Source organism: Nyctereutes procyonoides, unplaced genomic scaffold (assembly GCF_905146905.1).
Source record: "Nyctereutes procyonoides isolate TBG_1078 unplaced genomic scaffold, NYPRO_anot_genome, whole genome shotgun sequence".
Classification (NCBI taxonomy): Eukaryota; Metazoa; Chordata; class Mammalia; order Carnivora; family Canidae; genus Nyctereutes; species Nyctereutes procyonoides.
In genome coordinates this window covers 1530963-1558713 of record NW_026575030.1, presented here as the reverse complement: position 1 = coordinate 1558713, position 27751 = coordinate 1530963, and the positions used below count along the sequence as shown (strand labels likewise).

Below are 27751 nucleotides of genomic sequence, written 5' to 3'. Positions count from 1 at the left end.
CCTGTGGCTGCTGGTGCCACACCCCTACATCCCTTGTGGTCTTTAGTCACGGAACTGGCTATTAATACATTTTCCTGGAGTGTGTGAAAACAGGCTTACAGGCTTAGAATGAGAAAAAAAACTTGTCCCACTTTCATACAACTGGAAAACATTACAGAACTTGAATCTTTCAAATTCCAAAAAAAAAAAAAAAGTAAAGAAAAAGCAACCTACAAAATCCAGCTTGTGCTACTTAGTCACACAAACGTGAAGAGGAAGGGAAAGTGAGTCGCTTCCGCTTCACAGGTGGTTTTGATTTAGAAAATGTGCCTCGAAATTCAGTACAGAAAAGAGGTTTTGTTTTGCTTCTAATAAAAATAAAGCTACTTTTGAATGGCTCAGGGTTCATCAGGGTTGCACATTTAATCTTTTTTTCCATTTTTGTCTACCTGGATATGCTCATTATCTCACCAGCTGCCGAGTCAATCAGTGTATATTGTGGGAAACTCTCAATCTCCCCCTGATCCCAAGTTGGTGGGATCCAGTTCTGACAACATGAGTTAATCATCACTAGAAATACTGGCAAGAGCTGGGGATGTTTGCATTCCTTGGGGACAGCTTAGCATCTCCAGATAAATAGTCCAGTCCAACTGACTGCCTTCTCTGGGCTTCCCTTCCCCAAACTTCCTCCCCCATAAGGCACAGGAGCCAAATGCAAAGTGTTGGGTCCCTGGTAATTTACAAAGCGAGGATAATACTTTAAAACAATTGGCCTTGAGCTATCGTTGGATATTCAGTAATATATTGCTGCATAATATGTTCCTTCTTGCAGAATTGTACAGCGGCACTATGACTATGTTTGCCCTCAAAATCCAGTCAGATTACTTTTGAAAGAAATAATACGGGTTGGATTGGCGAATTCCTACAATCTCCATATTAAGATCTCTGTCTCCGTGGCCTCCAGCTATGAGGCAGGTTGTTACAAGAATGAAAAGAAAAAAAGAAATGCCTTCCCTTTGTGTCTCCTCTTTAGAATAAGAAAATCTATTTGGATATTATTCACACGTACATGGAAGTACACGCAACTGTTTATGGCTCCAGCACGAAAAATATTCCCAGTTACGTGAAAAACCACGGTATCCTCAGTGGACGAGACCTGCAATTTCTCCTCCGAGAAACCAAGGTAGGTCTTGAGTGATGCTGTAAAAATCCATCAGCGATGTTCACAGTTTGTTTCTGTTGGTGTTGCAGACACGATCAGAATCTCTCATGCTATCTTTGCAATGTTAAGGTAGCTCGTTGGGTCGTTTCTGGGCAGTGGTTTTCTAGATCAGCTGTAGCTTAAGAGTTAATTGTGGAAGGTTTAAAACTTATTTAAAACTTATTTTAAGTCTAAAATTATTTTAAAACTTATTTACCAAAGACCTACTCTGTGCCAGGCATCAAGTGAGGGGCTGGGGATACGGTGGCAAACAGAAAAGGGAAGGCCTTGTCTCAAGGGTCAGGCCCTTGTGATAACTTAGCAGCTTTCCCAGCAAGCCTGGGCTACTTGGCTCCCCCACCTCCCTAAGGGCACCATTCAAGGAATCGGCCCCCCACCTGGCTTTTCCTCACACCTTCTCATTCAAAAAGTTTGTACTGGACACGGAAGAAGTTCAGATGGTAGAAGGGTAGAGGCCCTTCAGGCTCAAGCAGGAAAGGCACTGTGAAAGACGTAGGAGGTGAACGATGGGCAGGGTGTGGACACACCTGGCACTCAGGGGAGGTGGGGGAGAGTCACAGGGTGGGGGCAGAGAAGACACATTCAGAGGAGAGCCACAAAGCTGCTCAGCTGCTCTATTGCTGGGAAATAGTGGGAGGAAACATTTGATAAGGGGCTGAGGGGCCAGTTGTCACAGGCGTAGACAGACTTCAGACCCCATGGTCTAGGTAACTGAGGGAGCCCCCGATGGAGAACTGTATTTTGGTGGCATGATGAAGGCATTCTTTTGACCTAGTGCCTATAATTCTTCTGTGAAAGCACAAAATGACGTTAGAGGACTTGCAAGTGGACCAAGTTTGGCTTTGAAGAGCCATTCAGGGTGCAAGGGATATCAGAGTGAAGAAAACAAGTGTGATCCTTTCCTTAAAGCACAGGGCAGCTTATCTTCACGGGACAGTGGATATTTCTGTTCGGGGCCCTGACTGGTGGGGAGTCTTCATTTTTAAGGTAGGGAGAAGGCTGAGTGGGTGAGAGGCTCTGTGGCTTACCAGTGATTTCTCATCATTGTGTGATATATGGATTTGGGCAAGTGTGTTCACATATGCTTTCCTGTTTAATTCTCATAACAGCCCAAAGAGGTAGATGGAGAAGGTACTGTTGTTGTTAACTTCATTTTAAACAGGAAAAAGAATGAATAAATAAATAAATAAACAAACAAACAAACAGGAAAAAGTAGGCTAGAGTGTTTGGCTTGCCCACAGTCACTTACTTTGTCTGGGAGGTGACCCTTACTCATGATTTTTTTTTTATTTTAATTTTAATTTATTTATTTATTTTGCAAATTAAAGCTCTGCTAGGCCGTTAAGGTACCATCCTCATGAATAAACACCCAAACTGTAGAACACTGAATGGACACTCACCAGCCAACAAAATATCTAGCTCCTTTCTGCCTCAGTTTCTCCATATGTGAATATATTTTATCATTTCTACCTCCAAGTCATTTGGTGATTCCATGAATAAAATAATTGGATAAATTATCTCCTTAGCCAGAGATCTGGTTTGTATTAATTAAGATCTCATTTCCTCGCAAGATCATATGTAGTCCAATGACTATTTGTGGCAATCCAGGAGTGAAGCGTGTTCCCCAGCTTGCACTCTCGGCTTTCCGTTCTTTTTCTGTCTCAGGATGACATTTTAGAATCGTTAGAATGTCCAGGCCCTTTAGTGGCAATGCTATTTTTGCCATTTGCCTCATTTTACTTTTCCCCACATCAGATGGTAGAAAAAGCTCAAGCTCCTTTAAAATTACATTTGGCAGCGCTGGTTTTCGACAGCGTGTCATTACTGTCTCGCGCACTCCTATTAACCCAGCCTCGTGAATGTCTTACTCAGCCTTGGAAATTTTAAAAGAACCCAGACTTACCTACCACCCATTTACCCTGTCAGAAAAGGGAAATAGGCCGAAGCTGAGGTCCTCGATGTCCCGGGGAGGAAAAGAGAAGTGGCCTGGGATGTCCAGGCCATGATGTGAGAGATTACCCAAGAGTCAAGGACCGCATCCTGAATTTTGAATGTGAGGGGCATAGACTTATCCTTGAAAAACTGGTGCCTTCACAGGATGTCACTGATCCCATTTTGTATTGCCTGTTCATCCAACTAGAATGTATTAAAGCACTCCGACTGGAATTATGGCTAAAACAGTTGGCAAATATGATGAAAATGAGGCCGTGTATTGCAGAGACTCCCCTCATACCCAGAACACAGCAGCAGGCACTAAAATGAATGGATCTTGGGCTTTGAAATAATGACACTAAAGACCAGTCAGGCTTTGCATTTATAACCCTTTCTGCCTCTAACTCCTTCCTCTGTGTCTCTGAGCAATTTAAAAGCGATTTATTCCAATCCACGTTGAAAGTGGAGAACTGGAGGTACAGAGAAGCAAACGTCTGGAGAATGAATGGGATTCGCACACTCCTCAGACTTACTGGAGAGGGAAGTGAGCCTGGTGTTCCTTCAGGTTTGGAGGCAGGTGAACTGACTGATGCTTCATCAGTTCCTTGCTCATTATTTTTCCATATGAGCCATCTTCGAAGCCCTGCACCCAGGCCCAGGAAACCCTGTGCTTGGCAGAAGTTTGACCCGACATGCCACAAGAGTGCACGTGTTGTTAGCTGACTCCAGCTGCAGGGAGTCTGTAAAGATGGAGGAATTGGGGCAGCCCAGGTGGCTCAGCAGCTTAGCGCCTTCACCTTCAACCCAGGGTGTGATCCTAAAGACCCGGGATTGAGTCCCATGTCAGGCTCCCTGCATGGAGCCTGCTTCTCCCTCTGCCTGTGTCTCTGCTGCTCTCTCTCTCTTTCTCTCTTTCTCTCTCTCTCCCTCATTAATAAATAAATAAAATCTTAAAAAAAAGAGATGCAGGAATTAGGTGCCACACTAAAATTGGGGCTAAAAAGAGCCTGGAAGTTGTTGAATCTAAAAGACTCTTCTAATCACCATATAAATTTGGATGAATTAATTATTTATCAGAGGATCATAGACAAGGCTTTCAGTCCAACAGACTGGGAATACAGTTTCAGGCAGCACTGGGTTGCATGTTTTTATTTTGGGGTTAAGTCCTCATCTTTCTTTTTTTTTCTCTCTTTTTTAAGATTTTATTTATTTATTCATGGGAGACACACAGAGAGGCAGAGACACAGGTAGAGGGAGAAGTAGGCCCCCTGCAGGGAGCCCAATGTGGGACTCGATCCCAGGACCCCAGGATCTACAACCCGAGCCAAAGTCAAATGCTCAACCACTGAGCCACCCAAGTGCCCCAAGTCCTAATCTCTTTTAATTTGATCTCTTTCTGCTCCTTCCTAATTTTAACTTCTTCAGGTCCCCACCCTCCCAATCTTAGCATGGGAGGCTCCTTCTAAAATGAGGGTTGGAGGATATGCAATGTATACTATCCCTGTTCCATCCCATCCTCTTGTCTGACCACCCCCACCCCCACCCCCGCCCATCAGCCATGACTTTGAGCTTGGATGTGGTCGAATAGTCTCTCTGAAGTCCGGGGCTTGAGGTGGCCACCCCCCAGGGACCCAGACTCCTATGCAGTTCCATGATGACAGAGGAGCTTTGCCCGTTCTGTTTACAGGTACAATTTCAATGCCTAGAACAGTGCCTAGCTTGTATAAGGCCTTCAGGTAATTATATAAAGAATGAAGGAAAGAGTCAGGATGAAATCCGTTAGCCATTTGGGATCTTGGGACCATGCCCATAAGAGTGACTTCTTGCTTTTCTCATGAATCACATACCTAAATCTCCAAGATTTCCACAGCAAATGACACTGTCCTTCTATACCTGTGTCTGCCTCTCCATTGTATTGCCCACATATCACCCAGGTGTGGCCTGTGAGAGAGCCCACACACTTACTTAGTGATGGAGCAATCCATCTTCCATTTCAGACAGGGAAATATTCACCCTCAGATAGTCAAGGAGGCTTCATCCAAGTGGCTGATAACTAAAATTATTCCCATTCCAGCCAGATGGAAAAAAAATTTGTATGCACACGTACTCCTTTCTCCCTCTTCTCCTCTCACCTATGTGTGTAGAATGCAGAGTGTATAGCAAGGTGATTCAGTGACTTCTCTGACACAGGAACAGAAGTACATCCACACACTCATATATACACATGAAAACATTCAGCATCTCCTCCTCACAGAGACACTTGATTGCTGGAAAGATCTAATCTATTAGTATTTATTCTTTTGCTCATGTTTCTGACAAATGTGCTTTCACTACTGAATACATTCCAGGCCTTTATTCCAGGCGTTTGTGCTACAGGGATGACTAAGACAATTTTGCCCGTGAGCAGTATACAGATGTGGTAGAGGGGACAAACAAGTAAACTGGTGACTACAGAGCATGAAAAGTACACAGGGAGAAGTAGTAACAATAATAAAGAGTGATGCCAACATAAAACTACTGTGATGCTATAAGCAGGGTCAACCATTTAGTCGTGCAAAAATGTTGCACTGTGACTTGTAAAGTCCTTTAAATAATAGCAGGAGCTTACTCTGAAGGACAGAAGCCAATGATCAGGGACATTTTAACAGGGCACATCTGTGTTACTGTGGTGCACATGATCATGGGGATTGTTACAATAGTGCCAGCCATTTTCTCTAACCCTTACCTATGCCCTGTCGGTGAACTACTGCTGTTTTTTTTTTTTTAAAAAAAAAAAAAAAAAGATTTTACTTATTCATTTGAGAGAGAGAAAGAGAGAACATGATAGGGGCAGAGGAAGAGAAACAGACTCCCCGCTGAGCGGGGAGCCTGATGTGGGGCTCCATCCCAGGACCCCGAGATCAGGACTGGAGTCAAAGGCAGATGCATGAATGACTGAGCCACCCAGGCGCCCCCATGAATGATCTCTTCTTACAAAAGCCTTCTGACCTCGTTATCATGAGAGCCCATCCTTAATGTGACAGTGAATAGGCCTTTTGTGCTGCCTCACACCTTATAACAGTAAACATTTCATACTGGGCAGCTGAAGATGATCAGCATCTACAGTTAAGAACTTATACCAATATTTTCTTACCCACCCCATCTCCAAGTTAACGCATTTATAATGAAATTGCAGCCCCCTGGATTTTGAACTGGCATTTCCAAATTACCGACGTGTGAACTTTTGGTTTTGGTATTGTTGTGTTGTGTTTCTAAAAGGCCACTTTAGGGTAGTCTGGGAGCCTACCCAGTGAGCTGGTCTCTAGAAAATAGCCTTTGCGATAGCAGCCAACTCTGACAAACTGAGCACTTAAACATACTTGACTCGTATCATTGTCTTGTCTCCTTTGCCCTTCTAGTTCTTTGCAAGAGAATCTTCTTATAGTTTAGGTTAGGGACGTGGGCAGCCCGTGAAAGGGTATAGCCAAACCTAATGGGAGAGATCTTGGCCACTGTTCTCTTCCTTCAGCATCAAGTGCAAAAGGGACAGACACATGGCCAGAGAGGGACCCTTGAGGTTACATGGCAGCATCATCTCTCAGAAGAATACATTTCCTCCATTCTCAGCTGCCATATGGATCCTTTTTAAAGATATAAAGATTCTTTTCAAAGATACATTACCAATACTACAGGGATTCTCCATTATTAAATGAAGAAGAAACAAGTAAGGCTTAGCAATAGCACCTGGCTTATGGAACTGGCCTCTCCATGAGGCAGCCACCATAAACCATGCCTTCTTGCTCTTCTCATGGATGTCCTTCCCCCCCTTTTTTTAGTCCAGATACTTTATGAAATAGGGACAACTCATAAATACACATACAGGTGCCGAACATCTTATAAAACCCACAAGCACAGCTCACACACATCTAAACTCCAGCTAAACAATACAAGGTCATGAGTGTGCAGCTGCGTGAAGTTTCATCTGGATTCAGACTCCTATTCAGGGAACATTTTACTTCAGCCCCAACTCTGGAATATATCGTTTCTACGAAACATCTCATTTAGTATTTGCAGAAGCCTCATGCAATAAAGCACTATTATTTTCACCATTATATATATGACAGGATGGTTTAGAGAGCTTGTGGTACCCTGAGTAAGGTCCCACAGCTGGAGAGATTATGTTGTCAATGGGCCTCAGCTAATCTGTAGGAGGAGGCATTAACCATTTCCCACAGTTACAGAACTAGGAAGTGATGCAGTCGGGATTTGAGCTCCAGTTGGCCTGAGTTAGACTCTGTGCTGTCAGGTACCACATTGTCCTCATCACTTTGTGCCAGTATTCAATTTACTGCATAAGCTAAGATGGATTCATTGCCCTGACTCCCTCCTGAACCAGTCCACTAATTTAGCTAGTTCAGGCTAGGCAGAAAAGCTATTAGGTTCAATGAGTGTCTTCTATTTTGGATATTCTTGATGTTCCCCATCCATAGTGACTAGAAACAGACCGAACTCACGTGGAGTCCTCCTAAGAACCACCTCTATCCATGTTGAAAGGATTCTCTGTTAACTACTCCAGATTTAGGGATTTAAAACAATTTCCGTTTCTCCTTTCGCACAGAGGAAGACTCTGAGTGGCTTTACTGAACCGTTTGTGGACATGTAGGAATGTTCCAGTCCTGTGCCGTGACTAAAATCTGTGGTGCTTCCTCCCTTTTCTCTTGCTCAGTGTTAAGTTCAAAAATTTAATTTTAGAACGTGTGATTCCCCCGGTTTAAAAATGCTTACTGATAGGGGGAGGAATTGCAGCCATGAAGATGGTTCCTTCATCTGGAATATCTTCATTTGATTCTGGGCTTCTGAAGGCCAGATGAAGTATAAATAAAATACACCCAGTTTCCTCTTGAAAAGGTAAGCCTCTGCTTGAATGAATGCATTCTTGTGGTGTGTCTGTTGCTCCTGTGCTGCGGAGATCTGTACGTAGCACAGTGCTGGGGACTGGGGGAAAGGAAATTGAGTATGGTTAAGGCTCTGATGTGTGCCAAGACCCTGGCACTCAGAAGTTTCTGGGATGCCCTTTGCTGGTGAGGTGCTCTCTCTGCCTACCCTTTTGTGATTCAAACCTCAAGTGTGCTATTTGACCTTAATGCGTCTGCTCCATTATAATGTCACAGGTAATGAGTACACAGGAAATGAGAAAAAATTGCTTATTGACAGAAGTGACAACTGTTATTTTGGTGTTTCTGAGTCCTGCATTTCCTGCAATCCTAATTAGCATGACAAGAAAACTCATTGCCAAGAAATTGTATGGATTTGCGTAAGCTTCATTCTCAAATTGTGCAGCTTTGGAGAGTTAGCCCGAACTATTTACTTTCTGTGTACTGAGATATTTTCGATGCCAGCAGGGCAGCCGAGATGGTGCAAATTGTTACTCAGATATAATTAAACCTAGGTCACATTCAAGTCCATTAGGCAACAGCCTCAAATCCTTTTAATTAATGGGTTCAGATTGGTTGGTCCGAAGGAGCTAATTAAATTTTTTTCCAGGATTTTCCGTTTAAATAGTCATTGTGCATCCTGCATTTCCTCCAAAGTTCTTTGTAATTTAGGATTGATGAAGGTATTGGCACTTTATGGCAGGCACTGATTTTCAGAGGTCAGGACACATTGTGGGCTCCAGGTCTCTGGTTAAACCCACAGAACCCCCACCCCCCACCCCATCTGTATCTTCCAGCACTTTTCTTCTCAGAGTCAAAAGGATTTGGAAGCCCTTTGCTTTCTTACACCCAATCACCACCTGAGAGAGGTCATCTTTCCCCTGGAGAGGCTGCATATCCTCCCCCAAAACTGATAGGGCGGATCACAGGGCTCAAAAGCCTGAATGATGGCAACCCTGGATTCTTCATATTTAATAAAGCTGCAGTGTCTTGGGACTAGTCCCTCCCAGTCTTGCCTTCCATTTCTTCTGCTGTTCTCAGACATCTCCCCCAACCCTCCGCCCAGTCACATGCTCAGGCCACACCCTCTACACTTCAGTTCTCTCTGATAATTTCACTCCTGTCAGCTACTTATTAAGAGTAAGATCCAGAGGTGCCTAGGTGGCTCTGTCCGTGAAGCGTCCACCTCTTCATTTCAGAACAAGTCATGATCTCCAGGTCATGAGATAGAGCCCCATGTTGGGATCTGTGCTCCGTGAAGATTCTGCTTGAGGTTCTCAATCCATCTCTAATAAATAAATTAATTAAAATATTTAAAAGTTAAGAATAAGATACAGAAACAGGGCCTCCAAGTGGTGGTGGAGATGCTTCTCCTATCCTACACCCTCCAGGCCCCTGCAAACATGATGTTCCTCACCCACACATCCGCAGAGGTTCTGCCTGAGGGCTAGTGCCCCCAGCTGGCAGTGGGAGCTCTGCTGGCCACTCATAGCTGCTCTCCTCAACTCCTCCAGCGGAGGTCCCTGGCAGTTATATTTGGTCATCTCAAGGTTTTATAGGAAATGAAAGGCTATTCCTCCAAAACAAACAAGCAAGAAAGGTCAAGTACCCTGTTTCGTGCAAAAAGAACATACAGTCGTAGGGAGGATAGGGAGTCTACCCAGAAAACCTGGGATTTTTGTTTCTTGTCCCAGAAGAATCCCTGTGGGGGGCTCCAGTGTTTCCAGCGTGGGCCATGCTCAATGTTCAGTCCGGGTTTTGAGCGCTCAGGACAAACTATCTGGGGCTCTCAGTGGTGCCCAGGGAACCCGCACCTGGGACCCAGGTCTCTTGGCCCCACATCATTCTAAGCAACCATTCCATTGACGCCCCCTGCGAAGACGGAATTGCTGGGGAGGGGCCCCAGAGAGGAGACTCGAGCCTGCCTTGTATCCACTTCACCAGTATCCTTCACTCTGGGACCTGGCTGTGTGGGTGTTCCTCAGCCTGATGGCAGGAGGGAAGGATGCCGTGGGGCCCAGTTATCCTTCCGTGATCCGTGTGCCTCTGGAGGCTGGAGCCGTCTCAGCACTGACTCCTGGGAGCAACAGACCTGGCGGGTCACTAGCTTACAGCCCTCCAGCCCTGGGAGAGACCCTCCGTGGGAGGTGGGGTGGGGAGCAGAGAAGCGAAGTGACAGACCCAGTGGGTCACTAGCTTACAGCCCTCCAGCCCTGGGAGAGACCCGTGGAGGGGGGGGTGCGGAGAGGCTAAGTGACAGACCCAGTGAGTCACTAGCTTACAGCCCTCCAGCCCTGGGAGAGACCCTCCGTGGGAGGTGGAGGGGGGGAGAGCAGAGAAGCGAAGTGACAGACCCAGTGGGTCACTAGCTTACAGCCCTCCAGCCCTGGGAGAGACCCGTGGAGGGGGGTGCGGAGAGGCAAAGTGACAGACCCAGTGGGTCACTAGCTTACAGCCCTCCAGCCCTGGGAGAGGCTGGGGGGGCGGGGTAGGCAGTGAGGCGTTTCCCTGAGATGCTGCTTCAGTTTGGGGCCGAGAATCCCGGCTGCAGCAAGGCCGCTTTGTCCCGGGCTCTCGGAGCCGGAGCTCCCGGTGCACGAGGCCCGGAGAGTGTGTGTTTGCTGCCATCTCTCGCCCGCCGGCCGAAGCGCACTGGGTGCTTGTGAGGACGAAGCAGTCTTGCCCGTGAGCTGCTCAGCACCGCTCGCCTCCACTGAGGGGGAGATAAAAACAAAGTTGTTGGTGTCCCCCAGTGAAAAAAACCCATTACGAAAACCCGTGTTTACTGACCTACCCTCATTTTAAAGCCGCTCCATTTGAACTGTAATCAAACCGCCAAGTGACCTTTCTGTCCCTCCACCCAGCGTCCCTGAAAGGGCCTGTTGTTCCTTTGGTTCAATGAAGAAACCTTCTGTTTAGTTAAGCAAGTGTTTTTCCAGTCTTGTCTCCTGGTGAGTTACAGAAAGATTATTGTTGGGTCTTGGTTTTTGTTGTTGTTGTTTTATTCTTTGAATACCCCTGCCTCCCTGCCCCCTCAACTGTCCCACCTCCACACTTCTTTCTTTTTTTTAAGATTTTATTTATTTATTCATGAGAGACCCAGGAAGAGAGGCAGAGACATAAGCAGAGGGAGAAGCAGGCTCCATGCGGGGAGCCCGATGAGGGACTCGATCCCAGGACCCCAGGATCATGCCCTGAGCCAAAGACAGATGCTCAACCACTGAGCCACCCAGGCACCCCCCCATACACATTTAGTTATTTACTTCCCTCCCCCCGCCCAGAAGAGGAGGACATAATGACCTGAGCAGCTTCATGAGCCCCTAATGGTCCCCGGTCCTGTTTTTCAGTTCCTGATGTGAGCTGCCTTCTCTTCACCCTACCCCCTAGGGCCTGGGAATTTTCCAGAGTCTCTGAGGTTTCCACATGGGGATGAAGCACAGAATAGCCCCTGTGAGCCAGGGCCACCGGGCCTGATTGCTGTGTTTATATATGGTGTGCTTTTTTGTCTTACAGTTGTTTGTTGGACTCGGGTTCCCTTATGAGGGCCCAGCTCCCCTGGAGGCCATCGCAAATGGATGTGCTTTTCTGAACCCCAAGTTCAGCCCACCCAAAAGCAGCAAGAACACAGACTTTTTCATTGGCAAGCCAACTCTGAGAGAGGTAAGCATCTATACAAAACCATCCTGCTTCCAGCAGCCTGAATCCTTGCTGCTTGCTGAGTGCTGGGGCTCATTCAGACCTCCTGGCCTTGGACAGCAGGTAGCATCAGCTCCATTTAGCAGAGCTGGGTAGGAGGAGGGAGCATGCAGGGGCCCAGGGAGGAATGGCTGATGCCGCCTCCTAATGGGGTGGTGACAGAGCCAGGCCTCACCTCCAGTTCTGCCCCTCTACAAACTGGGGCATCATCTCTCTCTGTCTCAGCTCTGTCCTGTTTCCCACAGACCTCTCTAGCCTCCTTAGTGACTAAGCGCTGACTTTTTGAATGTTTAGAATTGGTGGAATCAGGAAATCTACTGGCTAACTTAAGGCATCGTTGGAGAGTCTGCTCTCCACAATGGGCTGAGGGGGAATAAAGAGTAGGCCTTAGACTACCTAGAGAGGTTCTTAACTGTCAACCCAGAGAGACGAGACATAGGATGGGCAACTGAAGTCACATGCCTGGTGTTCTAGGCTACCATCAGCAGACAGCATCCTGAGAAGTAATCCTGCCATTGCTCAAACTGTTTGCAGAAGCCTTATTTGAATTGCTTTCAGAGATCCTCTTAAAAATCCACAGCAGGCGATGAATCACCACTGAAGGCAGTTGGATTCGATTTGGGGCAATAAACAAGTCATTTAGAGCATGTGGGTGATCAAGCTGGTGTTTCTGTAGCTAGTCTGAGACAGGTGTGTTCAAGAGACCATAAGATTGATTTTCTTATTATTTCTGTGGCTCTGTGGGCTGCTCACAAGGAGGAAGCCCCTACAAGCTGGAATCCTGGCGGTGCCCCTGTCATTGGGGGCCTTCCCCTGGGAGATGGCACTGGTGGGCACCCATGATGGAGCTGCAGTATAGCAGCACTATGATTAAAGCACATGCTTTTCAAAAGGCCTGATACGTTTTAACCTTCCTGAGTTGATTATCCCAAACTCCCCTTTCCCCAGAAAGAACACAAAATGCATTTTCCATGCTCATTCTTCCCTGGTCAGTCAGAGATCTTACCAATTCACAGAGCCGATTATTTTGAGAGTTCTCTTTTCTGGCCCTCCCTGTCAGTGGCAGAGAGGCCAAAGGAGATGGAGGAAGAGGATGGAGATCCATAAATAATCCTCAAAAAGGAGAATCTGTGGCCCGCATGACCTGTGTGTGTGTTGGCTGGCATGCTTGCTTTTCCTTCTGCTGGTACGGTACATTTGAATTCTTCCTTTGGGGGAGCTGTTCCTTTGAGGGAGGTCACTTGTCAGCAATCCTTAATGCACACTTGTGTGCCAGGTGTTGTGAGAGGTGCCAGGGCACAGATCAGGAGTGCTCAGCCCGGCACTCAAGAGCTTACTCTTTGGATTGATCTGAAGAGACGTTCCCCGGCAGTGAGAACATCTCAGTTTAGGAATCTCTGCTCTCCTGTGCAACTAACTTCTTTGAACTTTTGGGATAGAGTTTAGGATAGAAAATTTGGGCCAAAAAAAAAAAAAGAAAAGAAAAGAAAAGAAAGAAAATTTGGGCCAATAAATCATCCCTACGTTTTCAGTTAGATGTAAGAAATCTCTGAAGTTTTTCTGCCCACAAGATGATAATTATCTATAGTTTGTTTTTTTTACTTTGCTTGTGATTAAATATACATAATTTAAAACTTAGCATTTTAAGTGTACAGTTTACTGGTATTAAATATATTCCCAGTCTTGTGCGACCGTAACCACCACCCATTTCCAGAACTTACTCATCATTTGAAACAGAAACTGTGTTCATTAAATAACAACTCCCCACAGACCCTGGTAATCTCCCTTCTATTTTGCTCTCTAAATTTTCCTTTTCTAGGTTTCCAGTGTAAGTGAAATCATACACTATTTGGTCTTTCATGACCGGCTTGTTTTACTTGGTGTAACGTTGTCAAGGTTCATAGCACATGTCGGAATCTCATTCCTTGCAGAGGCTGAGATCCAGTCCAGGATCCTGCAGTGCATTTAACTGCCATGCCTCTTGAATCTCCTCCAGTCTGTGACCATTCTTCACTCATTGTCTTTCATGACCATGACACTTTGAAAGAGCACTAGATGGGTGTTTTTTTATACCCTTGCCCACTTTGGAGCTGACAGGTGGTTGTCTTTGTAGTCAGTTTGAGATGACACATTTTTAGCAAGAGTGTCACAGAAGTTGCGGCTTTCTCACTGTACCCTACGGTGGAGGGGCATGATATCAATATGTCTAATTACTGATAGTGTTCATCTTGATCACTTGGTTGAAGTCGTGTCTGCTGGGTTTCTTCACTAGAAAGTTACTATTTTTCTCTATATTGGAAAAAATATTTTGAAACTGCAAATATTCTGGTTCTCTTCAAACTTTTTGCCCATTTATTTTTACCATGTGTCAGCAGATCTTGCCTACAACAGTTATTATGGTAGTTCTAATGGTGGTTTTCTTTTTCCCCTCATTGTGATTTTTTTTTTTTTTTGAATACATGAAAAGCTAAGAAACCTGTCTTTTCTCACTGCTCTTTCTATATATGAACCTTTGGAAAATGATCAGTCAAAAGTATCTTTCTTTTTTTAAAGATTTTATTTATTTATTGACAAGAGACACACAGGGAGTGAGAAGAAGAGACACAGGCAGAGGGAGAAGCAGGCTCCATGCAGGGAGCCCGACGCGGGACTCGATCTCAGGACTCCAGGATCATGCCCTGGGCCAAAGGCAGGCTCTAAACCACTGAGCCACCCAGGGATCCCCAAAAGTATCTTAAGCTACATTAGCAACTGGCACCTTTCTGTTATTGATAATTCTAAAGATTTTGATGGCACTTCATTACAACTGAGTATCTTTTCCTGAAAAAAAAAAAAAAAAAAACTTTAGGACACTCAATCCATTTCCCAGGGAATGCTGTAATGTTAGAGATCAGATCCACCAGTAAAAGTTATTGAGGAAAGGATGTTCATCATTTCCTATCAGTTGTCATCACCTAGTAATTTGCTTCTCGTTGGGATGGCGGAAGCCTTTCATTCTTCATGGCATAAAAAGAGACTAGGCATTAGAGCTGCCCACACACCCTCTCCCCATGCTTGGTTCCTCCCATCCCTTTAGATGACTCCGCCAGTGCTTAAATGGTATTCCAGTTAGAATAGCACTGTGGGATCCTCTCAGTAGTTGCTCTGCAAGTGACCTCATACAGATGACTCCATCAGTCCTGGGTTCCCACAGGAGGGCTGGATGCAGAAGGTCAGTTGACAGATGTTCATTGTGTCCCCACAGGATCCATGGTACTAGCTGCCATATTGGGGAAACTTAATAAGACACATTTCCTGTTTTCCAGGAGATCAAATTTTGATACAGAAAGGAAGAGCTAAGTCAATCAAGGAGGGGGTGTCAACTTGGCATTGTGCCAAGTGGAGAACTTGCTGGGTTAACTGAAAAGGGGTGGATGGTGGAGCTGTGCTGTAAAGGAAAAGTAGGGGTTTCAAGCTGAAAAGGCATGAATGTTGATGAGTTGGAGGGAAATCGCAAGAGGGTCACTTGGCTTTATGCAGGAGGGCAGGTTCCATCTGATGTCTGTCTCCTTCTCTGTGGGAGACAGTGCCAAGAGCAGACTGGGAGCCAGCAACATCACACAGCTTTGGGAAGACCCAATGAACTTGACCTCAGGGCCAGGTGGGCCACCTACTCTGCTCTTTCAGCCCACAAAAGCCCTAACCAAAGTTGCTTTTCACTGGAAGAGAGCTATCAAGAGTTCTATAGATGTCCAGGGGTCAAACATCCCTAGAAATCAATTATTCTTTTTTTTTCTCACCCTGCAAATGGAGAAATTTTAACCAAAGTGGACATAACTACAAAGCTGTTTTTTCATGCCCCTGCTACTCTTTCCAGTTAAGCAATGATCAATCCATGTAAATCAATCTGTATATAAATTGCATATGTCCCTCCTTTGCCTTGAATAGAAAAAAGTCTAAATATCTACATAAGAGTTTAGTTTTTTTAAAGATTATTTATTTATTCATGAGAGACACAGAGGCAGAGACACAGGCAGAGGGAGAAGCAGCCTCCATGCAGGGAGCCTGATGTGGGACTCCATCCGGGTCTCCAGGATCACGCCCTGGGCTGAAGGTGGCGCTAAACCACTGAGCCACCCAGGCTGCCCAAGAGTTTAGTTTTATTTTTGTCTTTTACATTGGACCAATTTTTAAAACCGCAATGTATATACTCAAGGGAAAACATTCCATATGCCTTTAAGTAATGTGGTCCGTTCAAGTTCTACTTTCAATGTGATACAAATTGGATTTTTATCTTTATGTTGGGAAAACATTAGCAAGTTCTTAATCATTATTTGGACATTTTGTAAACCATTAGAAATTCTTTGGCTTCAGGGTTTTTTTTTTCCATAAAGAGAACTCAGGTTCTCCTTAGAAATTTAATAGCCGCTCTGAAGTAATGTCTCATATATAATAAGATTTTCATTACTTTTACAAACTATACTCCAGTAAATTTACTGATTGATATACAGAGAAGTAGCTCAGATCAGATAGTTCTCAATAAATTAACAGGGGGGAGCATATCATTCAGAGGGGAAATAATAAATCATGAAATGCCTTACTCATTAAAATTAAGTAACCCTCAATAAATGTAAATGAATAAAATGATAATGGCTCAGCGTTTTGTATTTTCCAAGGGCTTAGAGCAACCTTGCAAATAAACAGGGACCTTACAAAGGAGCGGTGGGGAGAGAGATTGCCAATATGTAAGTGGCTGCAGAGTGACAGTGACAGCAACTTTAATTTACCCTGATTCCATCGGAAGAATTAATCACTTTGTTCTCCAGGCCACCAAGTGAAAACGGGGTGACATTTTGCTCATCTTCAAAAAGCTCTACTGCAGGAATAAATTCAATCCTGGGATTTTTTTTTTTTTTCAAAGTTTTGGCAGGTTTTAGGAGCGTGATTAAAAGATTGGAGTTTACTTAAGGCTTTCTTTCCATCTTTGTCTTAAGAAACCAGTAGATACTTGATAATTGTCACCTTCCTTTCTGTCAAAAGCTAATGCGTTGTTGAAGGATCTCAATTTGAATTTGCTCTGTACTTCCTGGCTGTGTGGTCTTGTGGAATTGTAAATGCCTATAAATCTCAAAATTCTCATTGATACATAGGAAACGTGATAAAAAATGCATATGTGGGTGACTAGCACAGTGCCTGGGCCAGCCAGGGGCTTCACCGATATATGTTGAATCTAAAAATGTGTGTTGAGGGGGAAAAAGAAAAATGAAGCTTCCCCAGCTCCATGAAGCTGCTACAGTCACTCTGTCGGTTCTATCGCTGAGCAAAAGAGAGTCCATGTCAGAAGAACAGAAATGAACAGGCCAGTGAGGGGCGTGATTCTAGCAAAGGAGGGCAGGAGCAAAGTCTGGGATATTTTCTCCTCAGAAGCATGATTTCCAGGGGCACCTGGGTGGCTCAGTCAGTAAAGCATCTGACTCTTGATTTCAACTCAGGTCATTATCTCAGGGTCCTAAGATATAGCCCTGAGTCAGGCTCCACATTCAGTGGGGAGTCTACTTGAGATTCTCTCTCCCTCTGCCCCTCCCCCTGCCTCTCTCTCAACTAAATAACCCTTAAAAGAGAGAAAGAGAGAACAAACGAACCATGGTTTCCATGAGAGGATGCCAGTAATGGCCAGGAGCTGAGGCCTGATAAGTTCTGGGTTTCCTGCTCTAAGTAGAGTGTGCACATAATTGGTGAGGTAGCATAGGAAGAATGGTGGCTAGGAGTGAGATGGAGAGGGGCCAGTTAAATCATCCCATTCTCTGAGTAATTAGAGTCTAAAGAAAAAGGGAACCAGCTTAGCCTTTCTAAAGCAATAGCCTCAACCCTACCAGACCGAACACCTGTTTCTCCTATAACTATGTTGTAAGATCTATTTTTCTGTCCTGAAATAAAATTCATAAATAATATACCCTGTCTACATATGTAATTTCAAAAAAGAATGATTCCCTAACTCTAATATAAAGGAAAAGAATTTACAGTAAGAAAATACATATTTTGGTGTATATATAGTCAAGAAATACCATACCGTACCCAAGAACTATAGTAGAAAACAAGTCTCATTCCTCCTTACAATGAGTAAGTTTGTTCTTAAGAAGAAGAAAACATTCAGTTGAATATGGTCAGCCCTTTTTGCTCATAAGTGATATTATAAAAGAGAAAGGTAAGTTATAAAGTGCTTATATATATGCATATAATAGCCATTGCCATTACTATGAGAGCTACAAATAGAGACTAATTTGGGGGTGTTGTATTGGAGACTCATGTAATCTGAGTGACATTGACTTTGCTGCCCTGGTTTTTCCAAAGCAGTAACAGCTTATTGGTGAAGTTCCAAAGAAAACGGTACAAACATCCCTACATCCCTTGATTTACATGGTAATTATGTTTCTGAGAAATTCAATGTATATTAAAATGGTGCCAAAGAGTTAGATTCTGTGAGCCCACATGGAAGCCCAGCAGGGCACATGCAAGCTGTATGGGAAGAGGACAGCCTGCCTCGTGTAGGACTATAACCGGTCGTGAGGCATCTGCACCCCCTGTCCCTCACTCACAGATTCACAGATCAAGGTATCACCCCAGTCTTTGTGAGAACTGAGAATGCTCTTACCAATGTCCAGAAAGTTCCCTTCACATTACTCCCTGAAAGGGATACAAGAATAAAGGTGGAAGCCAATTTGAGTGGTAAATTTAGCTGTCAAAGAATGGACTCTTCAAGTCTGGCCCCACTTTGTTCTTAAAATAAAAGCTCTGAATTTAGAGTTTTGCTGAATCCTAATTGTCTTTATAAGTATTGATGCTTCGTTGTTATGCTAATGATTAGTCCTGAAACCATTACCAAATTTTCTGTTTTTCTGGTTCCCTTTTTTCTCTTTCTTCACATTTCACTTGTACCATTACGTGTCCTCCTATGACTTTAAAGCTTTTGGCTTTATTGTAATTTTCTTATGCTTAACTGTGTGTCCTTACCCCTGTTTTTTAACAGACACTAGTTTGATCTAGGTGATGTTTAGGGCTGGGATATGACCAACAGTTAAATTTTCATTGTATCTTGGTGTCGCTTTGGCAATTGAAGCCACCTGTAACAGCCAATGTGTCACCTGGTTTTGACATTTCCAAGTGGGATTTAAGATCTGGAGCTATCACTCTTTTATTGTTCTTCAGTTATGGGTCCTCAGGAGGTTTTGATCATCAGGGAGAGACAAAAATGTCTTGTTAGCTACGCAAGTACAATGCCATAAAAAGCATAACGCTTCATCTACCACAGAAAGTTTAGGAAAAAAGAGTATTTGTGAGACTCAGGTGTTCTGTCTCTCTCTTCCAGCTGACTTCCCAGCATCCTTATGCTGAAGTTTTCATCGGCCAGCCCCATGTTTGGACGGTTGACCTCAGCAATCAGGAGGAAGTGGAGGATGCCGTGAAAGCAATTTTAAGTCAGAAGGTTGTGTCTTTTATTCCATTTTTCCCCATCTGTACGATGAACTAAAATGTGTAGAAAGCCTCAAAGGCCTGCTGGTTGAGTAATTAGAACATTTCTGTGTCAACTTAACTCTGGGATTAGAAAGGAGCTACACTCTAGGATTTGGCCCAGGGAGGGATGGTGGGTGCTCTGGCAGATGGGAGTAGAGCTGCTCCCCCTGTGTGCATGGATCCTACAGAATCTTTTGGCATGACTCCTGGGTCGCAGATATAATAGTAGGAGTTTGAATTACACTTGTTTCACTGCCTAATTTTGGAGCTTTCTCAGAGGTCAGAAAACACAGACTTGCTCCCCTACAAAAAAGTTAGGATGATAAGAACTATTAAAGAAATACCGGGAAATGGGTTTTTGTTGTTGTTGTTTTTAAAGATTTTATTTATTTATTCATGAGAGAGACAGAGAGAAAGAGGCAGAGACATAGGCAGAGGGGGAAGCAGGCTCCATGCATAGAGTCCGATGTGGGACTCGATCCCAAGACTCCAGGATCATGACCTGAGCCAAAGCCAGACGCTTAACCACTGGGCCAACCCAGGCTGAGCCACCCAGTCGTCCCTGGGAAATGTTTTTATACGGCCTTTATTTATTCGGCTTTTTTGCCTAAACCCATCTATCTATCTATCTGTCTGTCTGTCTATCTATCTATCTATCTATCTATCTATCTATCTATCTATCTATGATAGAGACATACTGAGCACAAGACCGGGGGTGGTGGGGAGGGAGAAGCAGACCCTGCACTGAGCAGGAAGCCTGACATGAGGCTCCATCTTGGGATCAAGACCCAAGCCAAAGGCAGATACCCAACTGACTGAGCAACCCACACACCCCTTAGCTAAACCTCGTAATATTATTTTGTATAAGTAACATTGCTGGATTCTCATCATCAATTTAGCAGACATTATGTACCTACTGTATGCAGAGCACCCTCTTACTGCCCAGTGAAGAAGGGCCACATTAACCTCTCTCAGCTCCCAGACTGCCTTCCACACCTTGGGGGCACCCTGCTCTCTGAACTCCTACTAGGACACTATTTATACTCTCTTACAATTATTTAGAAGAAGCAGTATAGGCATGGTTTAAAGAGGACAAGCTGGAATTAGCTTGGGGTTGGAATTCCAGCTCTACCACCTACAAGTAGTGTCCCTAGGGCAGTTACTTAACCTCTGAGTCTTAATTTCTTCATCTCTTTAAGTAGGCTAGGATTACCTACTATATAGATATTTGTAAGTATTCAATGAGATAATGAATATAAAGCACTTAAGAGGAGCATCTACCCCATAGTAAGTGTTTAGTTGGTCTTATTATTAAGTCACTGTTAGTATTACACATACAATATTCTTGTTTTTGTTAGTGACAGTCTGGATTTACATTAGACTGTCCGCAACATGAGAGCAGGAAATGCCTCTCACTGTTGTGAAAGTGAGTTACCTAATGGATTGAGAGAAGGAGGAATAGGTATTTGCCAAATATGTTTAGTGCCAACAACAACATGCAAAAATGGAGAAGTGGAAGTCGGGGGATTCTTTCTGGAAAATGAAGCACTAGGTAAGTCTTTGAGGATGAGTAGGAATTGGCAAAGCTAATACCTAGAAAGACATGGGTTCAAGGCACAGTGTGAGTAAAGGGGAAGAGGTGGAATGGAATGTGGCCCCACTGGGCTGCCACAGAATATCAGCCACAACAGCCAGAGCTTCACCACCAGAGAGTCATTCCTGTGGAGACTGATGCTAGGATAAATATATTAAAAGTTTTGGTGAAAAAGGTGGACAATATATGCAAACAGATGGGGAATTTCAACAGAAAGCTAGAGACTTTTTCTCAAAGCCAAAGGAAAAAATGCTAAAGCTGAAAAATATATCAGAATGAAGAACTCTTTCAGTGGCCTTAGCAGCAGAGAAAAAAAATCAGTGAACTTACCAATAGACTTATCAAGAGAAATTGTCCAAATTGAAACAAAAAGAAAAAATGAAATTAAGAAAAAAAACATACGAGACCTATGGGAAAATATCAAACAGCCCAATTTATATATCATTGGAATCTCAGAAGGAGGAGAGAATGGCCAGAAGACATATTTGAAAAGATAATGGCTAAGAATTTTCTGAAATGAATGAATGACATCGACCTACAGATCCTGGGAGCTCAGTGAACCCCAAGCAAGATAATTATGAAGAAAAACAAGTATATCTTATTGCCAAAGTGCTGAAAACAAACAAAAAAAAATAGGGAAAAGATCTTGAAAGCAATCAGAAAATTTTATTGCATTTAGGCGGTTAGCAATATGAAGGACCACCAGCTTCTCATCAGAAATAAGGTCCTTCAGAGACAGAAAGTGTAGCGCCTTTAAAACAGGTCATAATAAGGATTCTGGATTTTATGTTAAGTATGATTGGAAGTTTTGAGCAGGGAAATGGCATGACCTAGTTTACATTTGAAGTCATCAAGAGAAATTGCAGAATATGTCTGACTTAAAATCCTATGGTTAGTAGGTAGAAGAAATAGTCAGGACTCAACTCCTGGCCTTCTGCACCTTCTAAAACCATCTGTCATTGAGTGATGCCAGGCCACCTCTGTCCAGGGTCAGCTGATCTTGAGGAATTGTACTCTGACTTAGAGCAGTGCATGGGTACTAGAAGAGACAGGACCTCTCACAAGATAGGAGGTAAAGAGAGAAGAAAGGAAAAGGTAGGAAGATAATAGAAGGTTTCCAAGGCCAGCAGGAATTACACAGTGCAGCCTGCAGGCATCCTTCCTGTGGCCATGAGAGTAGCGGTTCTTGTCCCACAAAGCAGGACGGCCAAGAACATTTCCCCCATTTCTCCACAACTGGATGTGGTCTCAGCATTCCCTTCCATTCCATTCCCCAAAGAGGCTTTGACTTTTTCCTGAAGGATTATCATGCAGAAATTACCGTGTGCCCCCTGCCCCAGTCCCCACAATAGCTCCTACATCAGAAGCTCACCAGTGTTCTTTTATATCCAAAGCCAGGAGTCTGGAGAACTTTCCCATACAGAGGGCCCTGTTCCTGTCCACAGCAGGAGGACTAGTGAGACTCACTGGCTGGGGTGGTTTAAGAATGCAATTACCTTTTTTTCTTTTTCTTTTTCTTTTTCTTTTTTTTTTCTTTTATAGGAAAATCATTGGGCTTCATATTATTTAAAACTGTGAACAGGCTACAAAGCAATAAATGAATCAGCATCCCTTGGTTAAGTTTGGTTGGTAGGAGGACAGAGGAAGAGCCATTTTGCCATGTTTATTACCTTCAGCCTTTTGAATTAACTCATTTCCATTTCTAATGGCTGCCCTTTGGAATAAGTTGTAGGTATGGCCCCTGAGTATTCAGGCTGCTTCCCACCACGTAATTGAATCCGTTGATGTCATGACAGATGGCCACCAATGTTTATTTCACTCCAGAAATTCTACTTGTCACCACATAAATGAGCCTGATATGCCAAGTCCTCTGTTGTAGTTTCTTTCTTTTCCTTCTGTGAATCTTTGAGAGGAGAACCTTTCTGTAGGCCAGTCACAGAAAGCCTCTGGAATCACCCAGAGGTTGAGTAAATAAATAATCTTAAAAGGAAAGAAAAATTTTACTTTTCATGTGAAGGGCTATATCTGGGTCTGAGAGGGCACAGCACTTGCAGAAGGTTGAGGTGAGAGGGAGCTGGCTTGCCACATGGAAGTCAGTTTTCTAAGTATTTTGAGCTCTTCTGTGGTGCTTTGTTGAGGAACAAGACGACCCGTGTTCTTGCACAATAGTCCAGCCCCAGTAGTACAGTGCCCTCAGCTCAGCTCCCTTTAGCTCTTCCTGGATATATGTAGGCAGGGATGGCTGAGATTAAAACTCTGTGATGCATTATATGATTGTGGGTTTGAAAACCTATTATGAAATTAACAGTCATGGTTAAAGATTTCACATGTAATTTGTGAATCAACACGCAAAGAAAGGGGAGAAGGTGCCCTGAGTCCAACTGCTTGGCTGCCCACGGAAGGATGTCTTCTCTGTCAACTGCCCCGTGTTCCACAGGCCTCAACCCACAGGTGTTCTGTCCAGGTCTCCACCCTGTAAACTTAAGATAAGCGAGTGTAGACCTAAGCAGGAGATGTTGATGGTGGCCCTCTATCCTGTTGCTGGCAAGTACTCTTGGGCTCTCTGAAGCCATCACAGACTGGATTGCTAGTGATTTTATCCCAAGTGTAAAAGTGAAATTTCCATTTCACATTGGCAGTGCTTGCTGGATGCCAAAACACAAGCCTCACAGAGTTGGCACAGATGCTGTGCAGCAGAGATCAAACCCACATTTCTTCCCCTTCCCCAGGTGTCAGTATAGTGATGAGATTGCCTCTCCCACCCCAGAGAAGCACCTTCTGGGATTTCCTGCTGCCTTCAAATAAAGCTTAAGATCCTAAGTATAGAAACCTTTTTATGGACATCCAGTGAATCTCTTCCCTCTTCTCAGCCTTGTCTCACCAGCCTTTCCAATCCCAAGCTCTACCCACCTGCTGTTTTTCTCACGTGTCTCACCTTCCACTACGTGCCCTACCACCAATGTCTTCCACATCTTGGTTTGCTGGAATCCCAGCTGGCTTTAAAAGCCCAGCATGAGCAGAAGTCTGCTTTTACCTTCTAGCCTCCTGGGCACCTTGGCTGAACTCTTGGAGGCACTTTATTACTCTGATTCTGCCCCCACGAGTTCCCTAGGTACATGCTAACCTTACCGACTAATGCAGACCAGGGCTTTTGTCACCGTCATGGGTCCTTAAACCACTCATCATGTGCCCTTATCATAGCATTGAATATGCAGTCATTTACTGGGTGTTTGCTGCATTCCTGTGTGGCACACACAGCCCAGCAGCCATGGGGCCTGCCCTGTGAAGCTTAACTTCTAACAAATTATACTCCCTGCCTTTTGTTGAATGCCTACTGTGTTCTGGAAGCCAAACTAAGCACTGTACTTTTTTTTTTCTTGTAATCTTCACCACAGCTTAAAAGGTAGATTTTTCTTCTTACCATTTTGCACATGAAGAGCCCAAGGCTCAGGGATGGTGGGTAATTTGCTCAGGGTCCCACAGTGAATGAGGAGCAGAGGCAGGTTGTAAACCCAGGTGTATTGACATCCAAGTTCATAGTCTTTTCCCCTCTCGAGGCACCTGAGTGAATCAGGGGAGGATTGGTTAAATGTCCTAGGTTCTGTGTCATCCTCTTTCATGAGACCATGTTCTATTTCCACAGATTGAGCCATACATGCCATATGAATTCACATGTGAGGGAATGCTGCAGAGAATCAATGCTTTCATTGAAAAACAGGTAAGGCTCTGCATTACACCAGGGGGATCTCATGAGAAGCTAAGAGCTCACCATGCTTCTCTAGTTATTTTCCTACTTGTAAGACTCCAGAAGATGGATAATGGCTGGGTGGAATTTTGAAGCATGCACTGTCATGGTCCCAAGAGACTTAGTCTGTCGTTGGGTTAAGAATGTTCTTTATGATGGTGGAAGGTTAAAATGGAAATTTGGAATGAGAGGGACTTGGATGGTCAAGGTAAAGACCTCCTGGACCATCAGACCTGTGTTCCGAATGGGTTCATGAGGACTTGGATAGGGAGCAGAACAGAGAGACAGTTCTCTGGTCCTGCCTGGCTTTCATTTCACACCCTACAAAAGGCGGGGGCCGAAACCAGGGGTTCCTAAGCATTCCTTTAATATACGTTCAATAATTCCAAATATGTTAGGACTTTCTAGTGGTTTTCAGATATCTTTTCAAACACGACCCCTTTTCAAATGAAACTTTACATGAAACAGATAAAAGGAGGGCTTTGGTTCTAAAGTGGGGGTGGAGGTCCAGGAGTCCACCACCCCCAACAGTGCTTGCGAACTATGGCTTGTGCTCGTGGCAGTAAAGGCCAAGAGCACCACTTCCGTCCTTCTGTAATATTTTAATTCCTTAGTCTTCAAAAGAAGCTCAGAGCTACAAATAGACAGATTCAGAACCCCTGTAGGCAGGGCAGTATGAACTCCTTGACCGTATTTTGGAAATGGGGGTCTCCTCTTAAAAAGCAAAGTAGAGTGTCTTCAGATGATCAAGAGATCTCTACACAATAGGGGATGAGGACCATGCAGACTAAAATAGAAACGGTGTATTGAAAATATAAGTAGGTGTAGAATGGGGGTCCCAGGTTGGTTTCTAAGGAAATGTTTGAGACGACAGACTAGAGAGTCCTGGACAGTCCTAGAGGCTGCTGTTGGAGAGGGAGAGTGGTGAACACAGGCTTTAGGATGGCACGCCTGATGTTCTGGGCGCTTATTAGTGGCCAAAGGACATGCTCTGCAGCCCCACCATCTGGGTTCAGTCCCACCACAATCTTGGTTGTATGACTTGGGGTTCATTACTTAGCCTCTCTGGGCCTTAGTTTCCTCTCCTGTAGAATAAGGATAATAATAGACTTCTTGGGGCACAAAGTGCTTAGAACAGGGCTCCTGGATAGTGCTCCATAAATGCAAACTAGTACTGTTGATTACTTATTATATGATATATGATATTATGTATCCTATTACAGTATATAATTATATTGTGATATAACATAATACCATATGACTCATGCGACTTGACCATAAGAGCTAAGCATCTGAATCATCGCTTCATTCAGTCTCTATATAATGCCTTGATTGCGAGTGACCATATCAGCATCCTAACTCAAGCAGCCTTTTACGTACAGACTTCATGGCAGTGCATGCCAGGCATGTCCCAGCACGTCGTCTCATTCAGTCCTTATGGTGTCCTGCGAGGTAGCAGGAGTAACCTCATTCTCTGAATAACGGGGACCGAGATTTGCGATCGTGGGCTCGGACGTCGTGGACTCAGGTTCAGTGCTGGTTTGGTCTGAGTCCAGGCATGTCCTAGCAGCATTGCCGGGGCTGCAGACAGTGACAGGTGTCCTGGAGCTGGGCACGGACCCATATCCATCTACCTCACAGAGCTGCTGGCCCTTCCCGAAGGCGCTGAGAGGAGTGGTGGGTTCTCCTGGTGGTGAAATTTAAGCTATCGCAGCTCTTACCACCATCACAGGAATAAGCTGACATTTTGCCAGGACTCCCGCAGCTGCTTCTGAAACCTGCTTCCTCCTCTCCTGTCCACTTCCTCTCAGGGAAAATGGGTCCTCAGCACCACGTATAAAAAGACTTTTTATCAAGTTTATTTGAAGGCTTCTTCCCTAAGACTCTTGAATCGTAGCCAGTCCTTAAAAGTTCTCCTGTGGCCTGTTTTCTGTGAATCTATTCCTAGCTTTCCTTTCAGACAGGAAGGTTGCATTCCCCAGAGTGACCTGGCTAAATGCTCCACGGTGCAGGAGCATGCCTATGTCCCAGGTGCCCTGCCTGCCACGCAGTAGGTACGCAATAACTCCCACTTGAAGGAGCGAATAAAAATGAATGAGAGTGTGTGCACATGCTTGTGCTTTTTATTCATGGGTCCCAGGAGCCAGGATGTTCATCTTGGACTTTATGATTTAGGATACATGCTAATAAAACTGCTCTTTCACACCAGCTCCTCAGCACAGACTCCTGCAGAGTCCTGCATTTTGCAGAAATCCAGAGCTTTCTTTTTGGCCTGCTATGGTCGACTCACCTATCCACCGGGTAACCGGGTAAATGCTTATCAGCTGGAGTGCGCTATGGACCGTGCTGGGAAGTAGGGGAGATGTCAGGGGATGAGTCTCATCCTCAGGTAGCTTTAGACCTCACAGAGAAGCCAGTCACATCCACAGGCAATGCCACCACCATCACCAATGGTGATGTGACCTGGATGCTTAGGGATCGCACCACCCAGCCTGCAGCGTGGGCAAGGGGGAGAGATGGGGAGAGTCTGTTCAGAAGCGTTCTGCAGGAGATGAATCCTGACAGCAAACTGAGGGGGGCCGCTGTACAGCTCAATATATAAAGGCCTAGGGGAAGAGAGAGGGAGGTGAATTATTGGAAGTTTAGCTGTGGCCTAAGAGAGATGATGTGAGAGACAGGGCTGAGGAGGAAACACTTCCTGAGAAGATGCGGCGGCTCAGCCGAAGAATGCAGGTCTGACTCTGGGACAGCAGGAAGCTAAAGAAAGGCTTTAATGCAGGATGAGAGCAGTGAGACTCGCAGATTGGCATTTCAGGAAAATCATTCTAGGAATCTTCTGTTGGGGGCATTTTTTGTTAAATACTCTCTCGGTGCTGCCAGACGAGCCAGAAGGAGGCCGGTTGTGAGATTGTCCCAAGCCTCTGGGGGCGGTTTTGTTGAAGCCATACTGTTCGCCCAACTTTAGAGGGCAGATGGGAAGTCAAGACCCATTGATTCACAGGTTGGGTCTTCAGCCACATTCCCTCCCGGCCTCAGTATTTTAGAGCTCGGGGTGTTCATTATTTTTGCAGCTAGAATATCATCAAAGAGCAGTGAGACTGGAGAGAGGGGTGTTTCTGGTCTGAACGGAAAAGCCGCAAGCTCTGAAGAAGTGGTGGCAGCTCAGGCTTCCCGTGCCT

General features: G+C 44.6%; 1 protein-coding gene across 7 annotated transcripts in view; it reads left to right on the top strand.

The window, feature by feature from the left end:
• MGAT5 (alpha-1,6-mannosylglycoprotein 6-beta-N-acetylglucosaminyltransferase) overlaps positions 1 to 27751 on the top strand; it is a 336949-nt gene that overhangs the window by 288782 nt on the left and 20416 nt on the right. For all 7 annotated transcript variants that reach the window (XM_055315894.1, XM_055315891.1, XM_055315888.1 and 4 more), the window contains 4 exons: positions 1013 to 1162; positions 11560 to 11706; positions 19088 to 19204; positions 24471 to 24545. In XM_055315894.1, the coding sequence (XP_055171869.1) occupies positions 1013 to 1162; positions 11560 to 11706; positions 19088 to 19204; positions 24471 to 24545 (489 nt within the window). The remainder of the gene's footprint in view (positions 1 to 1012; positions 1163 to 11559; positions 11707 to 19087; positions 19205 to 24470; positions 24546 to 27751) is intronic.